The sequence below is a fragment of the Mesoplodon bidens genome (assembly GCF_964165515.1).
Source record: "Mesoplodon bidens genome assembly, chromosome: 6".
NCBI lineage: Eukaryota > Metazoa > Chordata > Mammalia > Artiodactyla > Ziphiidae > Mesoplodon > Mesoplodon bidens.
Window position 1 is genome coordinate 40480355 of NC_138162.1, and position 23950 is coordinate 40504304.

Below are 23950 nucleotides of genomic sequence, written 5' to 3' on the forward strand. Positions count from 1 at the left end.
CCACTCTGCTCTTTACTGGCTGTAGATGTTGGACACCTTAACTGGTCTTTCGAAGCCATGAGTCATCTAAGTGAAGATGTTAAACAGCCAGCAGGAGAGGTGGGGGAGGACCAGCAGTGAGGGAGAAGGAGATCAAGGAGAGTGTGACACAGAAGCCAAGAGAAGAAAGTGGGTTTAGAAAGAGGGAGTGGTCAACCATGTTGCAAGTTGCTGCAAAGTTGGGTAGGAGAAGTTTCCATTGTCTCTGGCAACGTGAAACCAAGACTTCTAAATTATTCTTGGTCCATCATTTGAAGACCATGGGGTATCTTAAAAGCAAGAAAGAAAAAAGATAGCATCTTTGACTACTGTATTGTTAAGAGACTTCTTTCCCAAGGTCTTATTTGTGTACTAAAACAGAAATCTGAGAACAAATTTTTACAACTCTGCCTCTTCCTTTCGCTGTCAGTCATTTCTAGGTTCTCTGAGCCCATTTAAGGGAGAATTCTAAGGGATGGGAATAAACTAAACCTAGACTATATAATTTGGGGCAGGTTCAGAAACATTTCCTCTTCATTGTAAGTGCATCTGATAACAATATTTTCCATACTGATGTGCAACAAATCTTTCAAATGCACTCATTTCACGGTTAGCCTAAATTTAGGCAAACACAATTTCTGAATACTAAGAAAAAGAAAAACAAATGCCATAATAAGCCTTTTAGCACAAGGCTCTAAAAATAGCGTATTCCTTCTCCCAGCTCCACACACAAAGGAAAAGCTCTTGGACATCAGAAGCTCCACGAACCCCAGAGACAAGGCTCTCCACACATGTGCACTGACTTCCCAGGGTCCACCTGACTGCTTATAAGTTGGGAACACATTTCACCAACTGTTGTTAATTATAGTGTCCTTACCCGAACCGACGGTCTATGGTCATACAGAACTGGGGGCATCAAAGGGACTTAGAGACTTGGAGAGTGGGGAAACTGAGTCTTGAGAGCTGGCAGGATTGGACCAGTTATACAGCTCACACATAAGCTTGTTCCTGCATCAGCCACCTTAAAACAAACCTCCCTGACCCTTATTTCCCTCCGCTTCCGGCACAACTTCTCTCACGAAGTCCACACTCAATGTCTCTGCTTCCAGACCTCCCATTCACTCCTCTACCCACTTCAGTCGGGCTCCCTTTTCCACAGCTCATGAATAAATGCATGCATGTCAAGGTCACCAACACCTTTCATGCGGTCCAACCAAAGGTCACTTCTCTCCCTCCCTTTTACACACCCCTCAGCAGCATCCAGCATTTCCTTTCCCGACTTCCATAACTCCCGGCATCGGGGTTTTCTCTGCACTGATTTCCCCAGCTCCTCCACGGGCCCCTCATCTTCCTCTCAACCTCTTCTCTCACTTTCCTCTTTAGCTGGTCATTTCAACGTGCTCAGAATTTTAAGTATCCATAGGCTGAATGTTCCAGTCTCTCCAATGAGCTCCTGACTTGTAAACCTCACTGAGTTTTCAATATTGAATATCTATTTGGCATGTCAAACTTGACACGTGCAAAACTGGAATCTCTATTCTTCCCTCCAAAGCCTGCCCCTCCCAAAGTCTTTACCGTCTCCCCAAATGGCATCACCACCTGTCTACTCAGCTGCGCAGGTCAAAAGCCTCGAAGTCATTGTGGACACTTTCAATTTCCTTTTCTCCACATTCAATAGACCCAAGATCTGCCAGTGCCACTGCCAAAACACGTCTTAAACAGGTCTGCTTCCTGTGTCTGCCCCGCCACAACCAGGACCTCTAACGTGGGCTACTACAACGTTCTAACCCTTCTCCTGGCTTTGTGTCTGCTGCCTGCAGTCCGGGCCACACAGCGGCCAGAGCAGCACTGTAAAAGCACAAGACAGACAAGGATCCTTCCGTGCTGAAGGCCCTGGGGCAGCTTCCATCGCACTCAGGGTAAGGCTGGATGATCTAGCTCCTGCCTGCCTCTCCCCGTCCTTCTAACCACACTGCCTTCCTTTCTGCCCCTCGAGCACCAGCATGGCAAACCCTTTCCCGCCTCAGGCCTTGGTGCTCTTCAGAGAGGCATTCCCCAGCCTCTTGACTGTAAATCTCCGCGTTCCCTTCACAGAACTTCTCACCACCTGTAACTAGCTGTGCCCACAAGAGAGTCCCTGCTACGTGAAAGTCCCATGGGAGCAGGGACCCTGTCCACGTTGGCGGTGGGTGTAGCCATCCCACTGGCTGAGTGAACGGATGCTTGCACAGTGGCGCTGGGTGGGGAAGACAGGGCTCCCGGCTCCGGCTTTCCTAAACAATGGATGAGTCAGCAGACGCCAGCGATTAGCGTGCGAGAGAGGACTTCTCCGTGGGAAGAGCGGCCACACCCTGTGCTGCCGTGCTGCACAAAGGACTGGCGAGCTTTGCTGGGGTCAGGCTGGGCTCGGCATTCCCCTCAGACTTTGGCCTCAGTGGGCAGTCCTGCGGAGAGGGGTGTTTATTTAAAAACAAACAACAACAGGACGGGTCCAGCCAGGCTTCTACCCAGGCGGTAGACTGGCCTTCAGAGCTGCCATCTAAAATGAGGGGTGATTCCCGGATGGCTGCCTTCCCACCTGTCTGACGGCAGATTCCAAAGGCTTGGCTCCAGTCAAGAGGGGACAGGCTGAAAGCTTCTGTTGCCATAGCAATCACAGTGCTCCTGGGGCCGAGGCTCAGGGTTTCAGATAAACAACTATTTACAGAAGTGGAGAAAAAACAAGCAAACAGAGAGGGACAAAAAAAATGGGAAAATGGCAAGAAGCAATCCTACCAGTGCTGCAAGAAACGCTCTGAAAATACAACACAGGAGCTGAGAGTAGAATCCTCCCACCAGCACAGGAGTGGCCTCCTGCCGGGACACATCCGGAACAAAAGGCCCCATTGACACAAACATCTGTTACTACTAAACACTTAGGAATCAATATTTTCTTAAAGGTTTTTTTTTTTCCTTTTGGCTTTAAAGAGTTACTGTCTGCCAGGCTACCAGACCCTAACCTTCTCCAAGTCCACAGCCACCACATAAAGTAACTATTAGAACTTCAAATGAAGAATTTGGTCCCGGAAATGGCCTTGTGCTAGTTTTTTCCTGAACAGAGACACCAGGAAAATGTCAGAAGGCAAATCCAGACCCACACCCTGAAAGACTTAAAACATAACAATCACATCCCTGGGAAGATGAGTAATCTAGCCCAATTTAATTTAAAAAGGAAACACAGCAGATTTAAGAGATGGCCTGGACGTGCCTTGCAGGAAAGGAGGAGCGTGATGGGGTGGACCGGAAGGTAACGGGATCACGTAGTGCTTTACCTCAACACCTGCATGTCCTCCGGGGAGTCCCGCACCTCGTCCTGGAGGCGACGCCAGCGCAGGCAAGCCCTCAGCTCCCGCTGCTCCTGGGCCTCGTCGGGGGCCAGCTGCTTGGAGCACAGACACACAAACACAAACGCTCAGGACACAGTCACTGACGTCCTCCCGCGGAGTCGGAGCCACCGCTGGAGCAGCTGGCTTTGTTACAGGGGGGATGGCACAGACGGTCCCCGCCGCACCTTGCGCTCCATCAGAAAGGGCCTCTTAGGTCCTCAAACAAAGAACCAGCCCTCACTCCTGCGCTGCCTGTTTGGGAGGTGCCCCCTGGCCCCGGAACCTCCCCCTGCCCCCTCACCTCCATCCCCGGCCTGGAAAGAGCAGACCTCCCTGGGGAGCCATTTCCACTCTGATCCCATCCAGCCTTTTCCTGCTTTGTCTTCTTGCACAGGGTGGGAAAGGTCCCCTCCATTTACCTCCTACTTTTCCCAGCCCTCAGTTTTGTTAAGAGCTGTTTACAGTGCAGCCAGCTAATGCAACCCAGATGATTCTGTTTGCATATAACCAGAAGGAGTACACTGCCTGGACTCACTCTTGGGGAGGGGGGAGGCCGTCGCACCCTGCCCTACTGGTCAGAATTGGCTGCTGTTACTCGATGTGCTCACAAGGCCCCATGGCGGTAACCCCACAAGGGAGGGCAGCAGAGCATCCACTGGGGCGGGAACTGTCAGTGTCTACAGGCATTTCTGGGAATTAAAGGTCCCTAATGGTTCCCTCAACAGATATTTACTGATTCTCTGCTAGGCCCTGAGGACATAATGGACACAGCTCTGAACGTGAGGAGTCCAGGGAGACAGATAAGCACAGTCACCATCAGAATTCAGTGATGGCAGGGGTTAAGGAAGAACCCAGATGCCACCTGGCCAACCAGGGTGGTCAGAAGGCTTTCCTGAGGAGGTGTTCCCCAGGGAAAGCAGGAGCCAGCCAGGGGAGGAGGAATTTCAGGAAGATGAAAAGCATGTACAAAGCGCGTGGGGCCTGGAAAGAGTGTGAAATGTTTTAAAAATGGTGAGGGTTAGGGTCAGGCAGGGAGCAGGCTGCCAGCCAGGGAGGGACAGAGGTGCCACGTAGCTAGCAGAGGCCAGGTGATCAAGACACTGTGTGTGTCCTGCTGTCGTGGACTGAGTTGTGTCGTCCCCTTCCCCAACAAAAATCGTATGTTGAAGCCCTAATCACCACTGTGACTGTATTTGGAAACAGGGCCTTTAAGGAGGTAATTAAGGTTAAATGAGTTCAAAAGGATGGGGCCCTAATCTAATAGGGTTGGTGTCTTTATAGGAAGAGGAAGAGACACTAAAACTCTCTCTCCATGTGTGCACTGAGGAAAGGCCATGTGAGGACACAGTGAGAAGACGGCCCTTCCCAAGCCAGGGAAGAGAGCCCTCACCAGAAACCAAGCCTGTCAGCACCTTGGTCTTGGACTTCCAACCTCCCAAACTGTGAGAAAAACAAGTGTCTGTTGTTTAAGTCTCCTGGTCTGTGGTACTTTGTTATGGCAGACCGAGCTGACTACGACAGCTGTGAAGGAGTTTAGACTTTCTCCAAGTTGATGACAAGTTATACGATTCAACTTGCCAGTAACTCAATTCACCTCTCCCTACAGAATGCCACTCTGAGAGGAATGTGGGTTTCTATCTCCTCGTTCAAAGATTTCTCACTCCCCTTTGCTGTACTTGCTAATGCTCGGTGCTGCACAGTGCAGTCTCCTGAGCAGCAAAGCAACACTGCACCCTCACGCCCTGTTCAGTGATGAAATGACCTGCTGACTGGGAGTCCCGTGAGGCAGCCCACCCTTTCCTGCCACAAGGAGCACTCCTCTCCTGCTTGGAAGGCTTGCTGTGAATACTTGTCAGGGATCACCAGCAGCTCAGTCTAACTCAACCTTCAAGGAAGGGGCCAGAGCAATGGATGTACTCTGGAAATGTTTCCAAACTTTGTGCTGGTTCTAGAATGGCCACTTCGCTTCAGAGGTGTCCATGTTTTCACATATTGAAGACTTACTGCATGTACCTTAAAGGATGATGAGGTGGATTGCCCCCTACTCCAGGTTAAGGGAAAAGGAGGGATAGGGAAACTTCAACTCCTACTTTCCCTTTGAGGCCCACAAGAAGTCACCTCCTCCAAGAAGGCTTTCTGGATTTTCTCATACCCAGCCTCTTCCACCTGTGAACTCCCACAATATTTGGTGTTTACCTCTCTTTTCTAACTTATTTTCTTCTTCCTTCTACTGTGTGCTTTCCTTATCTTCAAAATTATAGACTCTGACCTCTTTCAGAGCAGCGTTATAGTCTTATCCTTTTATCCCTACAGATCTAGCACAGAATGGACACATGGAAGTTGTGCAGCTGTGAGATGCAGCCAGGCCAGCGTCGTGCCTTTTTTGGTAGAGACAGATGTAAGGTAGGGCAGCTGGAGGGAGGACACAAGCAAAGAGATTCCAGGAGGTACAGGCAAGGGGGAGGATAAAGGGGGAGCGCTCTTTGGGGATTCAGGAGATAAAGGACAGAGAGATGATCATCAGATGACTGACATACACTCACGATTATGAAGAATAGCATAAATCTGATTGTCTCAGGATGGAAGTACCTCAGGCAAGTGATGGTGAAAGAGGCACATTTACACTAAACCTATTTAATCCTGGCTGAATGCCTACTATGTGCAAGGTGGTGGCAAAATCAAAGAGGAAGAGAACAAGAAAGGAGAACTGGTTTTTCTTGAACACCCTCCACGTGTCAGTCACTGTGTTAAGCTCATTCACACACTATCCCTTTCACTCTGCAAGGTTAAGCATTCCTATACCCATTTTATAAATGAGGAAACTGAGGCTCAGGGAGGCTACATAACCCACTGTAAACAGCAAAGCTGGGATTCCAAGTCCGGTCTGACTCCAAACCCAGACCCTTTGCTCGAGAATCTTCCAGGTGGCCTCTCTCCACAGGATTCTGTGTGGAGGGGGACACAGCTATGCACACTGCTAGCTCTACAGCCAAGGTGTGAAAGGGGGAGGATGAGTAAGACACAGTGCCACTTTGAAAGAGGTCACAGTCTAGTCGTGACGATAGAAAGAAGAAGAAAAAAGTGAGAAAAAACAGGTGAGTAAGTACAGATACAGTGGAAATCCAAAGTTTCTAGAAGAGTATTATTGAACTGTGAGTGAGATGAACAGTCTGGGCTATCAAGGGAAGGTGACCTTGAGCTGCTAGTGAAAGACAAATAGGATTTCAACAGGCAGAAGGAACTTGAACAAAATCATGCAGATATGCACAAACTTGGGAATTTCAGAAAAAGTCAAGTAGTTCAGTGTGTAGAGATGGTAGGGAACAGAAGTAGCCAAATATTAGAAATTAGAAAATAAGCAGGAAGCCAGTTAGCTGCCATATCTTCCTTATTGCTGGTGGCTAATTCTTTAAAGTTGAGGTTGTAAAAAACAATAAAAAATAAAGCCCACAGATCCATAGAACAGACTGGTGGTTGCCAGAGACAGTGGTCAGAAAGTGGGAGAAGTGGGTGAAGGGGTCAAAACGTACAATCTTCCAGTTTTAAAATAAACAAGTCTTGGGGATGTAATATACAGAAAGGTGACTATAGTTAATAACACAGTATTGCATTTTTGAAAGTGCTGAGAGTAGATCTTAAAGTTTTCATCACAAGAAAAAAATTGTAACTATGTAAGGTGACTAATGTTAACTAGACTTGTGGTTATAATTTCACAATGTATACAAACATAGAATTATTATGTTGTACACCCAAAACTAGTGTAAAGTTATATGTCAATTTTACCTAAATTTAAAATTTTTTTTAAATAAAAATAAAGTTAAAAAAAAAAAGTTGAGGTTGTAAACTGGGAGTGTGTTGACTAGGTCTGGCCTCGGTGTATGTTTGGTTTGCTTTTTTTTGTGTGTGTGTGTGTGTGGTACGCGGGCCTCTCACTGTTGTGGCCTCTCCCGCTGCGAAGCACAGGCTCCGGACGCGCAGGCTCAGCGGCCATGGCTCACGGGCCCAGCCGCTCTGTGGCATGTGGGATCTTCCCGGACCGGGGCACGAACCCGTGCCCCCTGCATCGGCAGGCGGACTCTCAACCACTGCGCCACCAGGGAAGCCCGGTTTGCATATTTTTTTAATTAGTAAATTTCACATAAAAATCCAGAGTCATAATTTCCTTTAAAAAACTAGAAGTCCAGGTTGTATTGAGCCCTCCTTTCAGCATGACAGCAATCGGTTAGAGCTGAGGAGAAGCTTCCGGTTTGCCACAGTCCTTACCATTCCCAAATCTATAACACCAACTGCTTCATTCTTTATTACTTGCCAGCAGACATCTGAGATCATGACTCTGGATTTAAAATTTCATCTCATTATTTAATAAAACAAAACACACCACAACCATACCACAAAGGAGTGCTTGAGTATGCACAGCACCACCTTTTCTTCAAGTCTTTGCTCAGATGTCCCCTTATCAGAGAGCTTCTCTGATAAGCACCTTCTAAAACAGCACTAAACCCACCTCTCTCTATCCGGCTTCATTTTCTTGACAGTACTCATCACTACATGTTAAAGATGTAGTCGTTTATCTGTTCTCTCTCTCATCGCTAGACCATGAACCCCGTGGGGAGCAAGGACTCTCCTCCCATTTACAAAGCAAATAGAACAAGTGCCTAAGTGCATAATGAGCACTCAATACCTATCTGTTGAATGAAAGGAAGACTCTGAGTTGAACTTGACTCTGGGTAGTGAAATGCTTAGCACACTTGAAACCTACCTGCTGCGCCTTGGCCCAGAATACATCTTCCAAGTGAGTGGCGAACCCTTCACTGAGCCACTCTTCCGTCCAGTCTCGGGCCCCGATAGCCAGGCCAAACCAGGCGTGAGCAATTTCATGGCAGAGACGGGTCCCACAGAGCTGGCTCATTCCAGTCAAGGTGCTCTGAGAGAGGAAGACGAGGTGTGGGCTGTGGATCATGGGGGAGAAAACACACAGAGTCTTATCGGGGCCTGTCCTCATGGCCGCCCCCAGGGCTGGCTTTCTCAGCCCTGCCAGCCTGTTATTATCGTGTGCATGCTAGAGCACGACCAATAGGCTCGCAGCTTAGGTGCTTTTAGAAATAAATAAAGTGGCAGTTTAAGTTCCTGGCAGAGGTTCAGGTTGCCTTTTCTGCCAAGCAGTCGTCTCCGTCATCAAGCAGCTATTACCTGTAATAAGCAACCTGCACCGAGGTTTTACACTGAAGAAATTACAAGGCGATGGAAGCACTTACCCTGAAATCTGGACTGTAAAAGAAGAGCAGGTGTGAGAATGTGAAGCCCATGCTGTCGAGACAGTGATCAAAGAAGACCCTTCAGCCAAAAAATCCAAGCAGCTTACAAACAAAGTGAGAAGTCATGCAGAAGGACGGGAAAAGCCGAGAAGAATGGAACCAAACATTTTCTAGTTCAGACTGAGGGTGGTTACAGAGGCAACAAACTCCTAGGTGCCATGGGTGGGTGAGGTTTCAAGAGACTCTGATAAAGGCTGAGTCTCTGTGAGGCCGAGATTTTCAAAGGTATCTTCTATCTATAGATGCTTATACGTTCCCATGACATAAAACTAGGCGGAGAGAGAGAGAAGGGAATTAACTCACTCAGGTGTGCAAATGGTTCCAGGGCTGGCACCAGCCTGGGAGACTTATCTGATCTCATTTCCCACACCTTCTTTTAAAACCCCAAATACCATGATTAGAATTGTATTGATGAAATGGGAAGAAGGGAGGCTGAAGAGAGAAGAGGCGAAGGAAATACCTCCTGTGCTTCCACCTTCGGTATTTCTCATTTATCCAGGACTCGTTTACCGTCTTATGAATGAAGAATTTGCTCTTTAAAAGAAAGCAATCTCTCCTCCATTGATTGAACAAAAGCAGTCGTGAAACCTTCCAAATTAAGAAGTTGTACACACTGGTTTGTTCCTTTAAAAGCCATGCATTTGCCATCGTGTGGGCTCTGCACAAGCCAGGACGGCTTGCAGTTTTGTCCTCTGCCCCCACGGCTGCCAGCAGAGAAAACCCCACCTGTACTTGCCTTGCACAGCATCACCCGTTCAGCTCAGAGAGCTCAACTGAAAGCGCGGGAGTCACGTGTGCCAAAATAGACAGCTTTCATGTGAAATAATAACAGGGCAGGCGCACAAATGAGAAGGTGTCAGCCAGGATCCCGGCAGAGTCCACCAGCAATGCCAGGAAATAAAAGTGTAGTTGGGGCATTTAGGATACAAAGGTGCGATGCAGTATGCAACAACAGAAGTTCAGAGCACTAAGTCAGGAAAAAAAAAAAAGGAAGGAAGGAAGGCAGACAGGAAGGAAAGGGAAAAGGGTGAGAGGGAGGGAAGGAGGGAGGGAGGAAACAGAGGCCCAGGAGCTAAACTTCCTCTTCCTGAGAAAGTCACCCCATGGAGAAGACAAACTGCGAAACCTGGCATTTTCAAGTAAATAACCCTTTGCTCTGGCATGTGCAGCACTGCAAAGAAAAGCCACAGAAATGTACCAAGTAAATAACATTCCAGACATACTGCTGGCAGCACTTCACCCTTTTGGTTAAAGCAAAACAGAAGCAACTTCAGGCTTTGTAAACAAGCTCACAGACCGCCTGCGCTGGAAAGGTCTGCTGGCCAGAGACCCAGACGGTGCACACGCAGTTACAGAGACGGTACAGCTGAGCAGACCCCGCAGCCCAAGAAGCGTACACACGCTGATGACTGTGACATGGCAGCGAGACTGTTCACGAAGAAAAAGGCTGCCCTGTCCACAGCGACCTGCTTTGTCCCAGCGTGGAAGCCGAGCCAGGCCCTTTTATGCAAATATCAAAGTCTGCAAGGGCCTGAAGGAATGCACAAAAGCAGCTGTGTGGGGGGGGGATGGCATTTCATTTTCCTGTCCTGTAGTTTTTCCCCTTCCACAGTCTTTGTTGTCTCCACCAGACCTCCTTCCCCACCTGTCAGTACTTTGGAGATACCACTCTGGCCTTGGCTGGGCTCAGGACAGACCCTGGCATTGCTGGAATGGTGCCTAAATTCCCACTTCCCATCCTCAATACTTTCTTCCTAGCCAGGGAGAAATGTATTTCCTCCTGTCTTCTGAGAAAGACCAAAGCTTAAACTTCCTCCTAGATCGTAGGATGTGCGTTTCACTTGATATAAATGACCCTGTTATCAGTGGAAAACATGACCTTCTCCCTGAAAAGCAATTTTCCAGTTGAGAACCAGACCCCAAATCCTCCTGCGGTGGAGTTTGTCGTCTAAGGTGGGTTTTACCTGTGGATCATAGCTTCTATGAGGGAAACAGGTTCTTTCTTAAACTAAATTAAAAACACAGAGTGGGCCTCCCTGGTGGCGCAGTGGTTGAGAGTCCGCCTGCCGATGCAGGGGATACGGGTTCGTGCCCCGGTCTGGGAGGATCCCATATGCCGCGGAGCGGCTGGGCCCGTGAGCCATGGCCGCTGGGCCTGCGCATCCGGAGCCTGTGCTCCGCAACGGGAGAGGCCACAACAGTGAGAGGCCCGCATACCGCAAAAAGAAAAAAAAAAAAAAAAAACACAGAGTAAGGTTTTGATAACCTTTCTCAAGGGTTGTTAACAAAATTCTGGCATAAAAGGACCAATAGAATTTTTTTTCAAGGAGAATTTCTTCCTCTCCTTTTGAACCTAAGTGTCAGGATTTTTCATGTTAAGTAGAATTTTTAAACTGCTTTTTCCAACAATGAATGAAGAACGGTATAATGCTCTTAAACTCACTTCAAGGAATAATATTAAATATTCCTCTACCAGCAGATAATCTCCTTCATGCCCACCTTCAAAACAAAATGAATGTTTAGAATTTTCTACTCCTACCTTACACTTGATTTATAAGTTTTACCCCTGGGTTCCTCACACTTTCTGAGCTCTCAGAATCTTATTCATGGTCCTAATCAGCCAGCGGGGCACCAGCCTTCATTCTGACAGGCCCTATTTGAAAACAGGTTTTCTTTTTTCTTTTTCCTTTTTCCCCTGAAAGGGCCTGTGTCAACTGCCTCTACAAATGCCAAATTGTTGATTCATCATCGTTACAGAGGACGGAAGATAATCACTTCAATGACATCTTCATCCTAAAGAAGGTTTTTGGGTTTGGTTTTGGCTTTTTCTTTAAATCACAGAGTTGATCATTTTTCCCAAATAAGAGATGGGTGGGAAAGTAATATTTTCAACTCTCAGAAAGTACAAGCCCTCTTGTTTGTATTCTCCATCATAAATTCTCTTTCACTGCAAGTGATCTAGGAGGCCAGCAGGGCAGAGCAGGGGGCTGGGCAGAGCGACAGCAGGACGCGTGTTCTCCTTCTTTCCCAGGAGACCACCAGCAGCGGGGCTGCCTCCCGACAAAGGCCACGTGGTACTGTCTGTCTGCCGCCTTGTCCCTCAAGATTAAAAATATCATTTCTGGTCTGAAAACAGCTTCTCAAGATTGTTCCTAAAAGCTACCTCCCCACCCAGATGAGAAGGCTGTGTCAGTTCATTTAAAACATGCTTCTAGCAGAGGAGGAAGGAGGGCCTTCATTACACGGGAGCTGCTCCAATCCTTCGGGAGAAATTCAATTTGGAGCGGAAATGGGGAATTTCATCAGATCTTAAGCAGGGGCTGGAGTGTGATTTATTTCTGCTTTGTCCAGGGAGACGTGACCAGCGTGGCCCACCTTGCTGCTCAGGGAGAGGTACAGCACTGGGGGCTCCAGCCCTGCAGGCTGCAGGGGGACCAAGAGGACAGGAAATTGCTTTTGGTTAAGGACAAGAAGAGCTCCAGGCCACCCCTCCATTGTACTGGAGTGGATCCCAACTCCCCTCAGGGGGAGCAGATTCACTTTTTGTACAGATCCTTGGAGGTTTGTCCAGGAAACAGACATATACTCACCAAGTTTGAACTTCTTATGGGTTCAAAGTTTTTCACCATCTCAACAACATGTGGAGCCCAATAGCCCATTACAGAGAGGAAAGAAGAACAAACAAAGAGGGGAACACGGGCTCCTGTACTTTCAGACTTAAACTGGAGAGTTCTAAGGGCCTCATAATCATGTGAAAGCAACTTTTACTCGCATGACTTAATTACTTGCAAATTTAATTTGGATAACTGAAAGGTAGGCTCATAGTAGTCTGGGGCAATCTGAAAGGGAGGACAAATCGTAGTTAGCTGTCCCTTAGACTCAGGACATGCTTTCTCTTCCTCGGTAAGGTGTGATGTGATTTGTGCCAGTACCTCACTCGGTGCATTTACAAACCAAATGCGCGGCTCGGGCCCCTTCATCTGTGCAATGAAATCCCTTAGCCCCGCTCCCCGATGCAGTCTAAGGTAGGGGATGTGTCTGTTGTCCCAAAGGCAAAGGGACGGCCCAGATGACCTGGAGGGCCTCTGCTTCCCTCTGGCTCTGAGACTGCTCAGTGGAGACTAGTAACCTTCCCTTTGCTCCATCAGGCATCCCGCGCTGTGGCCACACGTTGTAGTCTTAAACGGGCACCTTAGGAGATATGGGGATATGGGCCTTTCAGTAGCCTGAGGGGGAAACCAGATCTAAAAACTGGAAGAAAACTTACTACGGTGGATCAACACAAGGATCTAGGTTTGAGAGAAAAAGCTAATGTTAGTTAGTGTATGTTTTCCTTTAAAAATTCTAAATAGCGGGACTTCCCTGGTGGTCCAGTGGTTAGGACTCCGCGCTTCCACTGCAGGCGGCCCAGGTTGGATCCGTGGTCAGGGAACTAAGATCCCGCAGGCCATGCAGCGTGGCCAAAAAATAAAAAAAATAAAAATTCTAAATAGCGAAGAGGCAGTAAAACATCTACTCACTTATCTAAATGAATTTTGCCTAAGGCTGCCAACATGACTATAGCAGAGAGTGACTGAGGGGAAGCCCCAGGGCCAGAGACTTCTACCAGAAACATATACTCCTTCGAAAGACTCAAATGCTTGAGTATTTGCTATGTGCTAGGCGCTATATTTTACATACATCATCTCAGGAGATAGATTTTATTATCAGCCCCATTTTACAGATGATGAAAGTGAAGCACAGAGAGGTAAGATGACTAGCTCAAGGTCACACCGCTGGTAAGTAATGGAGATGGTATTTCCATTCACACAATCTTGACCCTGAAGTCCTACTCTGACCCACTCTGCCCAGGGTCACTGGGTTTAGACCTATGGCTTCAGGGCTCCCATTCCTCTGTGCCAGCTCAAGCTGGTGGTACAATGCTCACTATTCTCCCTGGTGCTCCATCTTCAGAGTCCACCCAAGGGGAGCGACCAGCCACACCCCAGGATCCAGCTAGAACTGGCCGGAGGTTATCAGATCTTGTGATCAGCAAAGCTTCGGCCACTTTCTGGTAAGAAGGAAGGTAGGGAAGGAAGGGAGAGGGGAAAAGAGAGGGGAGCATCACTACTCCTCTAGTGAAGCCCCCCGAAGAGCCTAAATTCCTGAATGCAACACCATTCTTCCTAACCCTGTCCTATGCCAGGTCCCCTGTGGGCCACTGCAAGGGGATGCTTAGACAAGCAGGTGCAAGGGTGCAAGGGTCAGTCCCTAGGGTACGATTTCAGGAGCCCAGGAAGGACAACATGCCAGACTGCCTATTGCCTCTCCCCAGCCTCTACCTCCCACACCCTTTTGTTAAAGCCTGACTTTTCTTTTTCCCGAAGAGACATTATTTTTTTTATAGCAGTTTTGGGTTCATAGCAAAACTGAGCAGAAAGTACAGAGACTTCCCATACTCCCGGCCGCCACACACACAGCCTCCTCCTCTATCACCCTCCCCCATCAGAGTGGTGCATTTGTTATTACAGACGACAAATCTACATTGATGTATCATTACCCAGGGTCCGTAGCTTACATTAGGGCTCACTCTTGGTGTGGTGCAGTCTGTGGATTTGGACAAATGTATAATGACATGTATCCACCATTATAGTATCATACAGAGTAGTTTCACTGCCCTAAAAATCCTCTGATTTTTTTTTTTTTTTTTTAAGAAGAGATGGTTTAAAGCGATCACAAACTCAAAGGACCACAGGAGCCAAGAAGATAACAAAATGAGGGAGGTGGATAACTCAGTGGAGAGAGTAGAAAAAAGATGAGGAAGTAGACAAAGAGGTGGGGGGAGTAGACAGGAGATGGGAAAGTAGATGATGAGATGAAGGAAGTAGATAAGATGGGGGAAGCTGGTAACTAACGACGGGAAGTAGATAACAATAGAGGGAAGTGGGTAAGGAGATGGGGAAATAGGTAATGAGAGGTGGGGAAACAGATAAAATGAGGAAAGCACATGACAAAAGGTAGGAAGTAGATGACAAGATGGAAGTAGAGAACAAGATGAGGGAAGTAGATAACGAGATTAGGGGAGCGATAACAATATAAGGAAATAGGTAACTACAGGAGGAAAGTAGGAAACAATAGGGGGAAGTAGATAACACATTTAAAAAACGTTTTGCCAAAGCAAACCAACCTATGGACAGGAGCTACCAGTTTATCATCTCAGGTTTGAAGCAGTTATCTTAGGAGGAGAAGCGCACGGCCTCATGGCACGTTAAGGTGTAACATCTGGATCCTACCAGGTTCCACGTGGCTGCTCACAGAAAAGAGGGAAAGGCCCCAGAGCTGAGCACGGATGACAGCTGGGAGGAGAAAGGGGGCTCCTCCTGAGGTATAAGGAGGGGGAAAGTGGTGCCGCTGGGGACACCGAAACATTTTTGCCAGCTTCATAATTTTGTTTAGCGCTGGCCTTGGCCTACTGCTAAGAGTAAAAATTAATAGCATGGGGCTTCCCTGGTGGCGCAGTGGTTGAGAGTCCGCCTGCCGGTGCAGGGGACGCGGGTTCGTGCCCCGGTCCGGGAGGATCCCACATGCCGCGGAGCGGCTGGGCCCGTGAGCCATGGCCACTGAGCCTGCGTATCCGGAGCCTGTGCTCCACAATGGGAGAGGCCACAACAGTGAGAGCCCCATGTACCACAAAAAAAAAAAAAAAAAAAATTAATAGCATGGCGATGACAAAACATGGAGACCACCTCTGACTCTAGAAAACAGAGACCGCCTTTGGTGGACTGCTCAGCTAGCAACAAGCAGAGCCATAAGCAGAGCAGACACTAAACTTCTGTGTGCAGGCATCGTCCCTAGAGCTGGATTTCTAGATCTCAGTCCTGCGTGCTAAGTGAAGGCAGCCCCGGCAGTCGATGATTAGTAGTTGGCTACACCTAACTCAGGCTACCCTGCCTGAGGAAGGTGGCAGGGTGGGCATCTCATGGTTATGCTCACCTAAAAAGCTAAATAAAGCTTCAAGTGGATGTCTCAGGTTTTAAAGCTAAAGATTCAGAGACAAGAACCAGTATTTGATTGAATTTTCCAACTCTAGATTTGTACTCTTTTCTTTCTGAATCTTAAAGGTACATGTTCAACCTAAGGAGTCTCCGGATTCTCACAGAGGAGAACAAAGAATTAACTTTTTTTTTTTTTTTTAAGTTACTGAACACTCTGGTGTTTTGGATACCAGGGGCACACCCATACCCAACTATATAAGCAATATTTATTGTAGCTGAAGAGGTCTTCTGAATCATCTCTAAATGAGTTATGAACTGAGAGCTGTGCATTTTCTGCAGGATCTGGAGCACTCTTCTGGTAAGTAATTACCAATTAAAACGTGTTGGCAGCCTCCACTGGAGCACATGGATGACAAAATGTGATTCTCTCTGCTCCCTCACCCCCGCCCCCCCCCCCGGCCTCCCCAACCAGGGTGATGATGTTTGTTCCCATAAAGAGAGCTAATAAAATTAGCCTCTACCATGATACAGGGAAAATCTTTATTTAATAAAATAATGCATTTTGCTTCATTCCCAGAACAGCAATAATATGGCGCAACTGAGAACCATAATAGCTCATCCAGTTGGTTTTCGCTGCGTGTACAAGTCTGTCATTTGTGGCCATGTGGAAGCTTGGAAAGCTGCTTCATGAAGGGAGACGTTTGGGCAGCTTGCACCACCCGCAGTAAGAGCAGTGCGGTTATGGGTTTCCTTTGAAATACAGTGCAAGCACTCTCTGGATCCACAAATCAAGTCTAAAGAAAGAAATGGTGAGGAATTCCCCAAGAGTACTCAGAACTTTAATTGGTGAGGGGGCCATCAGTTGCTTCCACAACCGAGAGCAAACAACCGTGGCCCAGTCAGGCAATCTGGGCATCTGAAAACTCAAGATGTAGTCAGAAATGTGTTTAAGTGTTGTGCTAGGGGCTGGTGAAGGCACACTTGAAGCACAAAGGCTGGTCGTTACAGCCATAGGACTGGATACAGCAGGGCACTGCAGGCTGAGAGGATGAGCCCTGAAAGCAGATGCTGGTGTGGAAGGACGCATGAGTTTCCTCTGCCAGACAGCCACGCTGTCAACTAGCTTTCAAAGCAGGAGGTTACTTTGGGCAGGAACAAGCACCAGAGCTACCACAGGGCTTAGGGTGTCAGAATCAGTTCTATCACGAAATCAAAGTTGGATCTAGGATAAGAGAATTGAAGGAAGCTGAGTTCAAGTATTCCCTGACAGTTGGAATGATGGTGGTGGAGAAAAAGGAAAGGAAAAATAAAGTACTGATGACAGTAAACTCTTAGACATTGCTTACCCTCTCTCAGGCACGGTTCTAAGGACTTTATGTTCACTAACTCATGAAGTTCTAACAATAACCTTGTGAGGGAGATATTATTATCCCCGTTTTACACACAAGTAAACTAAGCCACAGAGAAGTTATACTGCTTGTCCAAGATCCCATAGTTAGTATGTGACAAAGCTGATTCAAATACAGGCAGCCTGGCTCGCATACATGTTTTGCTTGATCCACATCAGCGTGTTTCAGAATCACCTAAAGGTAGGTTGTTAGACACATACTAGACACTCAGTTAAATCTGAATTTCATATAAATAACTCATAATTTTTTAGTGTGTGTCCCATGCAATATTGCTAAACCTGGCAACCCACCTGGAGGGCTTGTTGAAACAAACCATGGGGCCCACACCTCCCAAGAGTCTGATTCATAGGCCTGGGTGGAGCCTGAGAGCTGCATTTTCTATGAAGTTTCCAGGTGATGCTGGTGTTGCTGATGCAGGGACCTCACCCTGAGAGCCGCTGATCTACACTTTGACAGACGCATTTTTAACTTTAAAAAAAAAGAAATCCGGGCTTCCCTGGTGGCGCAGTGGTTGAGAGTCCGCCTGCCGACGCAGGGGACACGGGTTTGTGCCCCGGTCCAGGAAGATCCCACATGCCGCGGAGCAGCTGGGCCCGTGAGCCATGGCCGCTGAGCCTGCGTGTCCGGAGCCTGTGCTCCGCAATGGGAGAGGCCACAACGGTGAGAGGCCCGCGTACAGCAAAAAAAAAAAAAAAAAAATCCATTGCCAAAATTTATAAATAGGAAGATTTCACCTAGAAATCCAGATTTTCTAATTTTATTTAAAATTTGAAAGATATGACTACAGTAGGCTCACATTCCTATGTAGTAACTGCAGCTGAACAGCAGCTGACCCTTTCAGAGGGGGCTTGGGCTCCCCAACTCCCCATCACTCCCCCCTATCTCTCCACCACTGGCTGACTCCATTTGTCATTTATAATCATATGTGATTATATGTGCTTCCCTCCACCCCTTTCCTATAGCAGGATTAAGAGAAAAGTGAAATATTTCTTCTATCCACATCTCCATCAAAAGTAGGCAGAGAAGACCAAGTATTTCTTAAAGGATGCTCTGCCCATGCACTCATTTATATTTGCTGCCTGACTCCTTACGGGCACGTGGATTTAACCTCTTGTTTAGTTTTTCTTATGAAAAATTCTACTATAAAACTTGTTCATGGCTAGAAAATAGTTTAGCAACTCTTGCTTCGTGGAGAGAGCAAAGATACAAACTTTAGCCTAGTTCAAGTCAGTCACTACCAATTCCGTATTACTAAGCGTGGAATTTATTGGATTTATTGTAGTTTTTAAATCCAAACACAGTTTCAATTATTACTAGCCACTAATGGCTTATAATAAAGGCAGAGCTTGTTAGCTAAGCAAACAACTGGTATGTTTGTTTAAAGTGTAAATAAAGGGAAATTCATGAGTTAAATGAATGAATTCATTGATTGTTCTCCCTGGGCTGTAAAGGAGTATTCAGCTGCCATAATATATATCACCACCTTTTTGCTCGAGTTGTCTTTAGCTGGCCTGAGATCTTTCTTAGTGGTTGCTTACAAAGTAAAAGTCTCTCTGAGTTTTTGAAAGTACTCATCCACATCAGTAAGTGCCATTAAGGATAAGGGATCACCTGGCTCCTGGGGGGTTCATAAATAACTGAGCTTTTAAGAACAATAGCCATATCTCCGAATCTCAATCTGTAACTCCACAAGTAGACCAAAGCAGCACACTTGTGGAGATAAAGGGACAATATGCCTCATATTTTCCAGGGTGGTCCTAGAAAGTATGGGACAGATGGTCATTCTCAGAGGTACTGAACTTAACAGCATTTCTCTGGTGAGGTAATAAACCTCACCAGAAACAAAAATAAACAAATAAAAGGTTTTGCTCTCCAAAGTCTCCTAGCTCTAACTAACCTTTTCATTTAAAATTACGAGCACTGCACTTCTTCTCTCCAAATGCAATGCATCAGGTTTACTGGATATCTATAGTTAAACCCCATTTTCCTGGGATGGCTCCCCTGGAGGTGCTCACCATGGTGATAGTGTGTGTGTGTGTGTATGTGTGTGTCTGGTGGGGGGATCAGAGGAATTTCTCTCCTTCTAAATAATTCTTTGTGCCCATGTCCCTATTTCTGGGTAGTTGCCTTATTTATAGTGAGCTGAAAGGCACCTCAATCCATTCGGAACGTATTCGGCTTCGAGTAACAGAAAAGACAACTAGTGTTGGCATGCACAAGGCGAGGTTTTTTCCTTTCCTGTAACAAGACCCCTGGAGGAGGGTAGTTGCTGGGGTTGGTTCAGTGACTCAGTGATGTGGTCAGAGCTCTAGGTCTTTCTAGCTTCCCACTCTGCCATCCTTACCATGTTCACTTTCATCCTCAGGCTTACCATCTCATGGTCACAAGTTGGCCACCACAGCTGCAGGCATCACTTTCATGTTCAACAGAGGGAAAAGGGGGGGGGGGCGAGGCTGCAGATGAGGGGAGCCATGCCAGCAACATCTATCCCTTTCATCAGGAAAGCAAAACTTTTCCTAGAAAGCCCGTATTATATTTCCACTCATTGGTAACCCAAGCTACAAGGCAGCGTGGGAAAGGGGATCTTTGGCTTTTTCTGATTCTATGGTAGAGGTAGACAGGAAGAAGGGAATTGCTTATGGGGTGCTGGGTTCATCAACCCACAGGGTCAGCTGCAGTACCCTAGTGTAGCCCTCTTTCTCATAAATATGAGAGAGTCATTCCTTGGGTCTTTTAGAATGCAAATACTTTAGGAAGGGATAATATACTAAAATAATCCACACTGAAGTGTTAGTAACATACCATCATATTACATTTTTCTAGACAGGAGGCGTTCTGAACATGGGGACTGTGGGATGGGCAAGTCAGCATACTTTGAAGACACATTCTACCTATTTCCCAACTTAACCTGATGCTGGATGACATTTGGACTTTTATTTTACCTTCTGATCCTCCACAAAAGGCCAAAACCCTACTAAAGCTGAAGGCAATATTGTATATTATGGTGGTTTTTAAGAACTCAGGCTTTGGAGACAGAGCCCTGACTTTGACGTGTGGCTCTCCCATCTACCAGCTGCATCACTCTATCAGTTTTCTATGGCTGCTGTGACAAATAACCACAAACGTAGGGGCTTAAAATAACACAGATTTATCATTTTACAGTTCTGTAGGTCAGAAGTCTGACATGGGTCTCACTGGGCAAACATCTATGCTATTAGAAGTCAGGACACTGGTCCCTGTGTGTATCAGGTGGGAGGTGACTGGAAGGGGGCCCAGGGGTCTTCTGGGGCGTTGGTCACATTCTGCTGTTTTTTAAAAAATATTGATTTATTTATTTTCCTTTTTTTTTTTTGGCTGCGTCGGGTCTTAGTTGTGGCACACGGGATCTTTGTTGAGGCATGCGGGATCTCTTCATTACGGCACGCGGTCTGTTCAGGTTTCTCTAATTGCGGCACGCAGGCTTCTCTCTAGTTGTAGAGTGTGGGTTTTCTCTCTCTAGTTGTGGCCCGTGCGCTCCAGGGCGCGTGGGCTCTGTATTTGCAGCACGCGGGCTCTCTAGTTGAGGCGCACGGGCTCAGTAGTTGTGGCACGCAGGCTTAGTTGCCCCGCGGCATGTGGGATCTTAGCTCCGGACCAGGGATCAAACCTGCATCCCCTGCATTGGAAGGTGGGTTCTTTACTGCTCGTCCACCAGAGAAGTACCCACATTCTGTTTCTTGATCAAGGTGCTAGTTATAGAGGTGTGTTCAGTTTGTGAACTTTCGATGAGCTGTACACTTAAGATGTACACTTTTCTGCATGTATTCAATGAAAATTTAAAAACAAAGAAACACACAACATAGAAACAAGTATCTTGGGAGGTATCCATTTTCTCTTTGGAGAATCAAGGCAAAGATTAAGCCAGAGTCTTGTCAGTAGGGGCAGAAACGAGACCAGAGACTGGGCTGCCTGCCCCTAGTCCGTCCAGATGAATGTACTCCAGGCCAGTTCCCAACACTAATTGTACATATATTTTAAGTCTCTTGAGGAAAAGATTTTTTTAATTTTCTTTAAATTTGCTTTTGCCATAGAGTCACATTTCTATTGCAAGTGAAAGGTATCTTGTATCCTTCAGACACACCTGTAAAAACAGAACTGATACTGTCATATATCCACGTCTGCTTCATTTTCTTCCAGACACAGTGGAAAACATGACACGATAATAAACCCCTTTTCTATCCTCGCCAGCTGGAAAATTACGTTATGACTGAAATGACATCATTCAGCTACGACACTGAGCCAGCGGCTGCTCTGAGAAATCAGGGTGAGGCAGTGACAGCATGGATGGGAACGCCACTCAACGATGAATCCCACCCTTTTTACTAGCAAATGGCCTTTTTATTGCCATGGCTTTTTTTTTTTTTTTTTTTTTTTTTTTGTGGTACGCGGGCCTCTCACTGCTGTGGCCTCTCTCGTTGCGGAGCACAGGCTCCGGACGCGCAGGCTCAGCGGCCATGGCTCACGGGCCCAGCTGCTCCGTGGCATGTGGGATCTTCCCGGACCGGGGCATGAACCCGTGTCCCCTGCATCGGCAGGCGGACTCTCAACCACTGTGCCACCAGGCAAGCCCTGCCATGGCATTTTGAAAATGAAACTGCAGCAGCTATATCATCTGAGGCCATTGATCACCCAACATTCCTTATCTCTGAAACTAACCACATTGGCCAAAACAAAACAACCATGGGAGTAGAAAGAGAGCAATTTTAAATAACTAGTTCCAAAGGCGGGAGACCAGGGGCCAAGGTCAAGGCTCGTGGCTCCCAGGGGGTGATTTAGTGTTCCCTCTGTCTCTATCAATTGTTGCTAAAGTGACCTCAAGTAGTAGTGGTAATAACTATATCTATACAATAATATTCTTTGATATAGAATATTAATGTTTTTCTGTAATATAATATTCTAGGCAAATATAACATCAGGACAAAGACTTGACCCTCCTTCATCTTTTCAACTTTTAGGATGAACCATATGAAACTGCTGATATTTGACCATTTCAACCTCCCCAAATGAGCAATTTCACAGGGCTCATCCTATAGACTGTCCCTCCCTCACGCAAGACACTTGGCTGCAGAAACAGCAAGATCTAAGGAAATTCCCATACTTCTCAAGCAACAGAATTGAAACACCACTGCATCCCACTGTGGAAAAGTACAGATGAGAGGTCCCTGGCAAATGACACTGTGCTGTCCTTAGAAAGCGCCAGACCCTAGTCACTGCCCCAGATCAGTGCCACCTCAGTCCTTTGCCTGCTCAGTGTGAAGCCAGGTGCCTTAGGGTAGAAGTAGATCTTCAAGTCAACAGCAGAAACAGGAGTGGTCAAAGCAGGGAGACTGGAACAGCAGTGGCTTCCAAGGCTTGGGGGAGGCTGAGTGGATGTGCAGTTGATGTGCCGCATGCTACAAGGCCATCCAAGACCCATGTCTGCACCTGCACACCGGGGTGAACAGGCTGGGCCATTACTGCAGCAAAGCTGGAATCCTAACTGGAGAGTGTGATTTCAGTCGACCAGCCTGCCACAGATACCTGAGCCAGCCCCAGTGGATTAAGTATCACACGGACCCAGGGCCCAGTGGAGAAAGCACGCTGCTTCAGAGCCACTTCCCCCAAGGAGCACATGTGTACCATGTTCGGTTCCAGCTGCCAAGAAGGGCTCCGGGAAAGAGAACAAGTTCATTTTATGGAGGACTGGAGGTGAGGCGGAAAGGTGAGAGTATAGGGAGAACTATCAAAGGGAAAGAATTAGTCCATAGGGGGCTGGGGCTGGGGAGGGGGGTGGGAAGAAGAGCACATCTGGGGCAGGGACACATGGATTCAAAGGCCGGTGCAGAATCCAGCTCATAGGTGGGATAGGGTCTGCAGTGGAGAGACAAGCTAACAGTGAAGTTGGGGAAGGTGTGAGACTGGCTCAGGAATGCCTGGACACTCAATCCAAAAGACATCTTAGAGACCTACCCCTCCCCATCCTACATAAGAGAGAACAGGGACCCAGAGAGCCAGCTTGTTCACGCCACATGGTGGGAGCTGCCTGCGTGCCACAGCTAAGCCATATCAGAGCTAAATCCGCCCAATGGTTTATTCAAAACTTGTTTTACAAAATCTTAGTCATGGGCTTCCCTGGTGGCGCAGTGGTTGAGAGTCTGCCTGCCAATGCAGGGGATGCGGGTTCGTGCCCCGGTCCGGGAAGATCCCACAAGCCGCGGAGCGGCTGGGCCCGTGAGCCATGGCCGCTGAGCCTGCGCGTCCGGAGCCTGTGCTCCGTAGCGGGAGAGGCCACAACAGTGAGAGGTCCGCGTACCGCAAAAAAAAAAAATCTTAGTCATAGCAGAACCAAAGGAGACCCTTTGCCTGAAACTGGTGACTCACTCAAGGCTAGAAGCTCACGGCGACTGAGGGCAGAAACCTGTGTTTGCCGCCCTCCGTAGCCACCTTCACAAAAGGCTTCTGAGATGGGTATGACACCGAGTACCAGCAGCTGTGCACTATGATGTTTACTCGGGCAAGACTTGGCCTTTTCCTCTGCTGACAAAGAGCTACCTTTAAGGAAAGTTTCAAGAACCTCAGATATCACGTTGGTTTGTTGTTCACCAGTTTCACTTGGGAGGAGAATGACAACAGACAAGAGAAAAAAAACATTTCACACTATCTTCTAAGTATAACAAGTGTCATATTTTTCACAGTTGTGTTATTTTAATGGTTTACCTAATTGTTTTCAAATTTTCTTTCTTGTTCTTTCATTTTTTTTAAGGCTCTGAATATTCACCTTTGGGTTGAACACATTTGTGGAAAGAAAGCCTGGCCTGAAGAAAAACCGGACCGTGCTGGGGCGTCAATGC

The 23950-nt window shown here is 47.2% G+C and overlaps 1 protein-coding gene across 8 annotated transcripts in view; it reads right to left on the reverse strand.

Moving 5' to 3' along the window:
• AOPEP (aminopeptidase O (putative)) overlaps positions 1 to 23950 on the reverse strand; it is a 378384-nt gene that overhangs the window by 153916 nt on the left and 200518 nt on the right. For 7 of the 8 annotated variants that reach the window (XR_014016018.1, XR_014016019.1, XM_081236408.1 and 4 more), the window contains 2 exons: positions 8143 to 8332; positions 3330 to 3439 (listed from right to left, as the gene is read on the reverse strand). Coding sequence is in view for 6 of the 8 variants with exons in the window: in XM_081236408.1 (XP_081092534.1) it covers positions 3330 to 3439; positions 8143 to 8332 (300 nt within the window). In the remaining 2 variants the exon portion in view is untranslated. The remainder of the gene's footprint in view (positions 1 to 3329; positions 3440 to 8142; positions 8333 to 23950) is intronic. The other variant, XM_081236407.1, reaches the window with a different exon arrangement.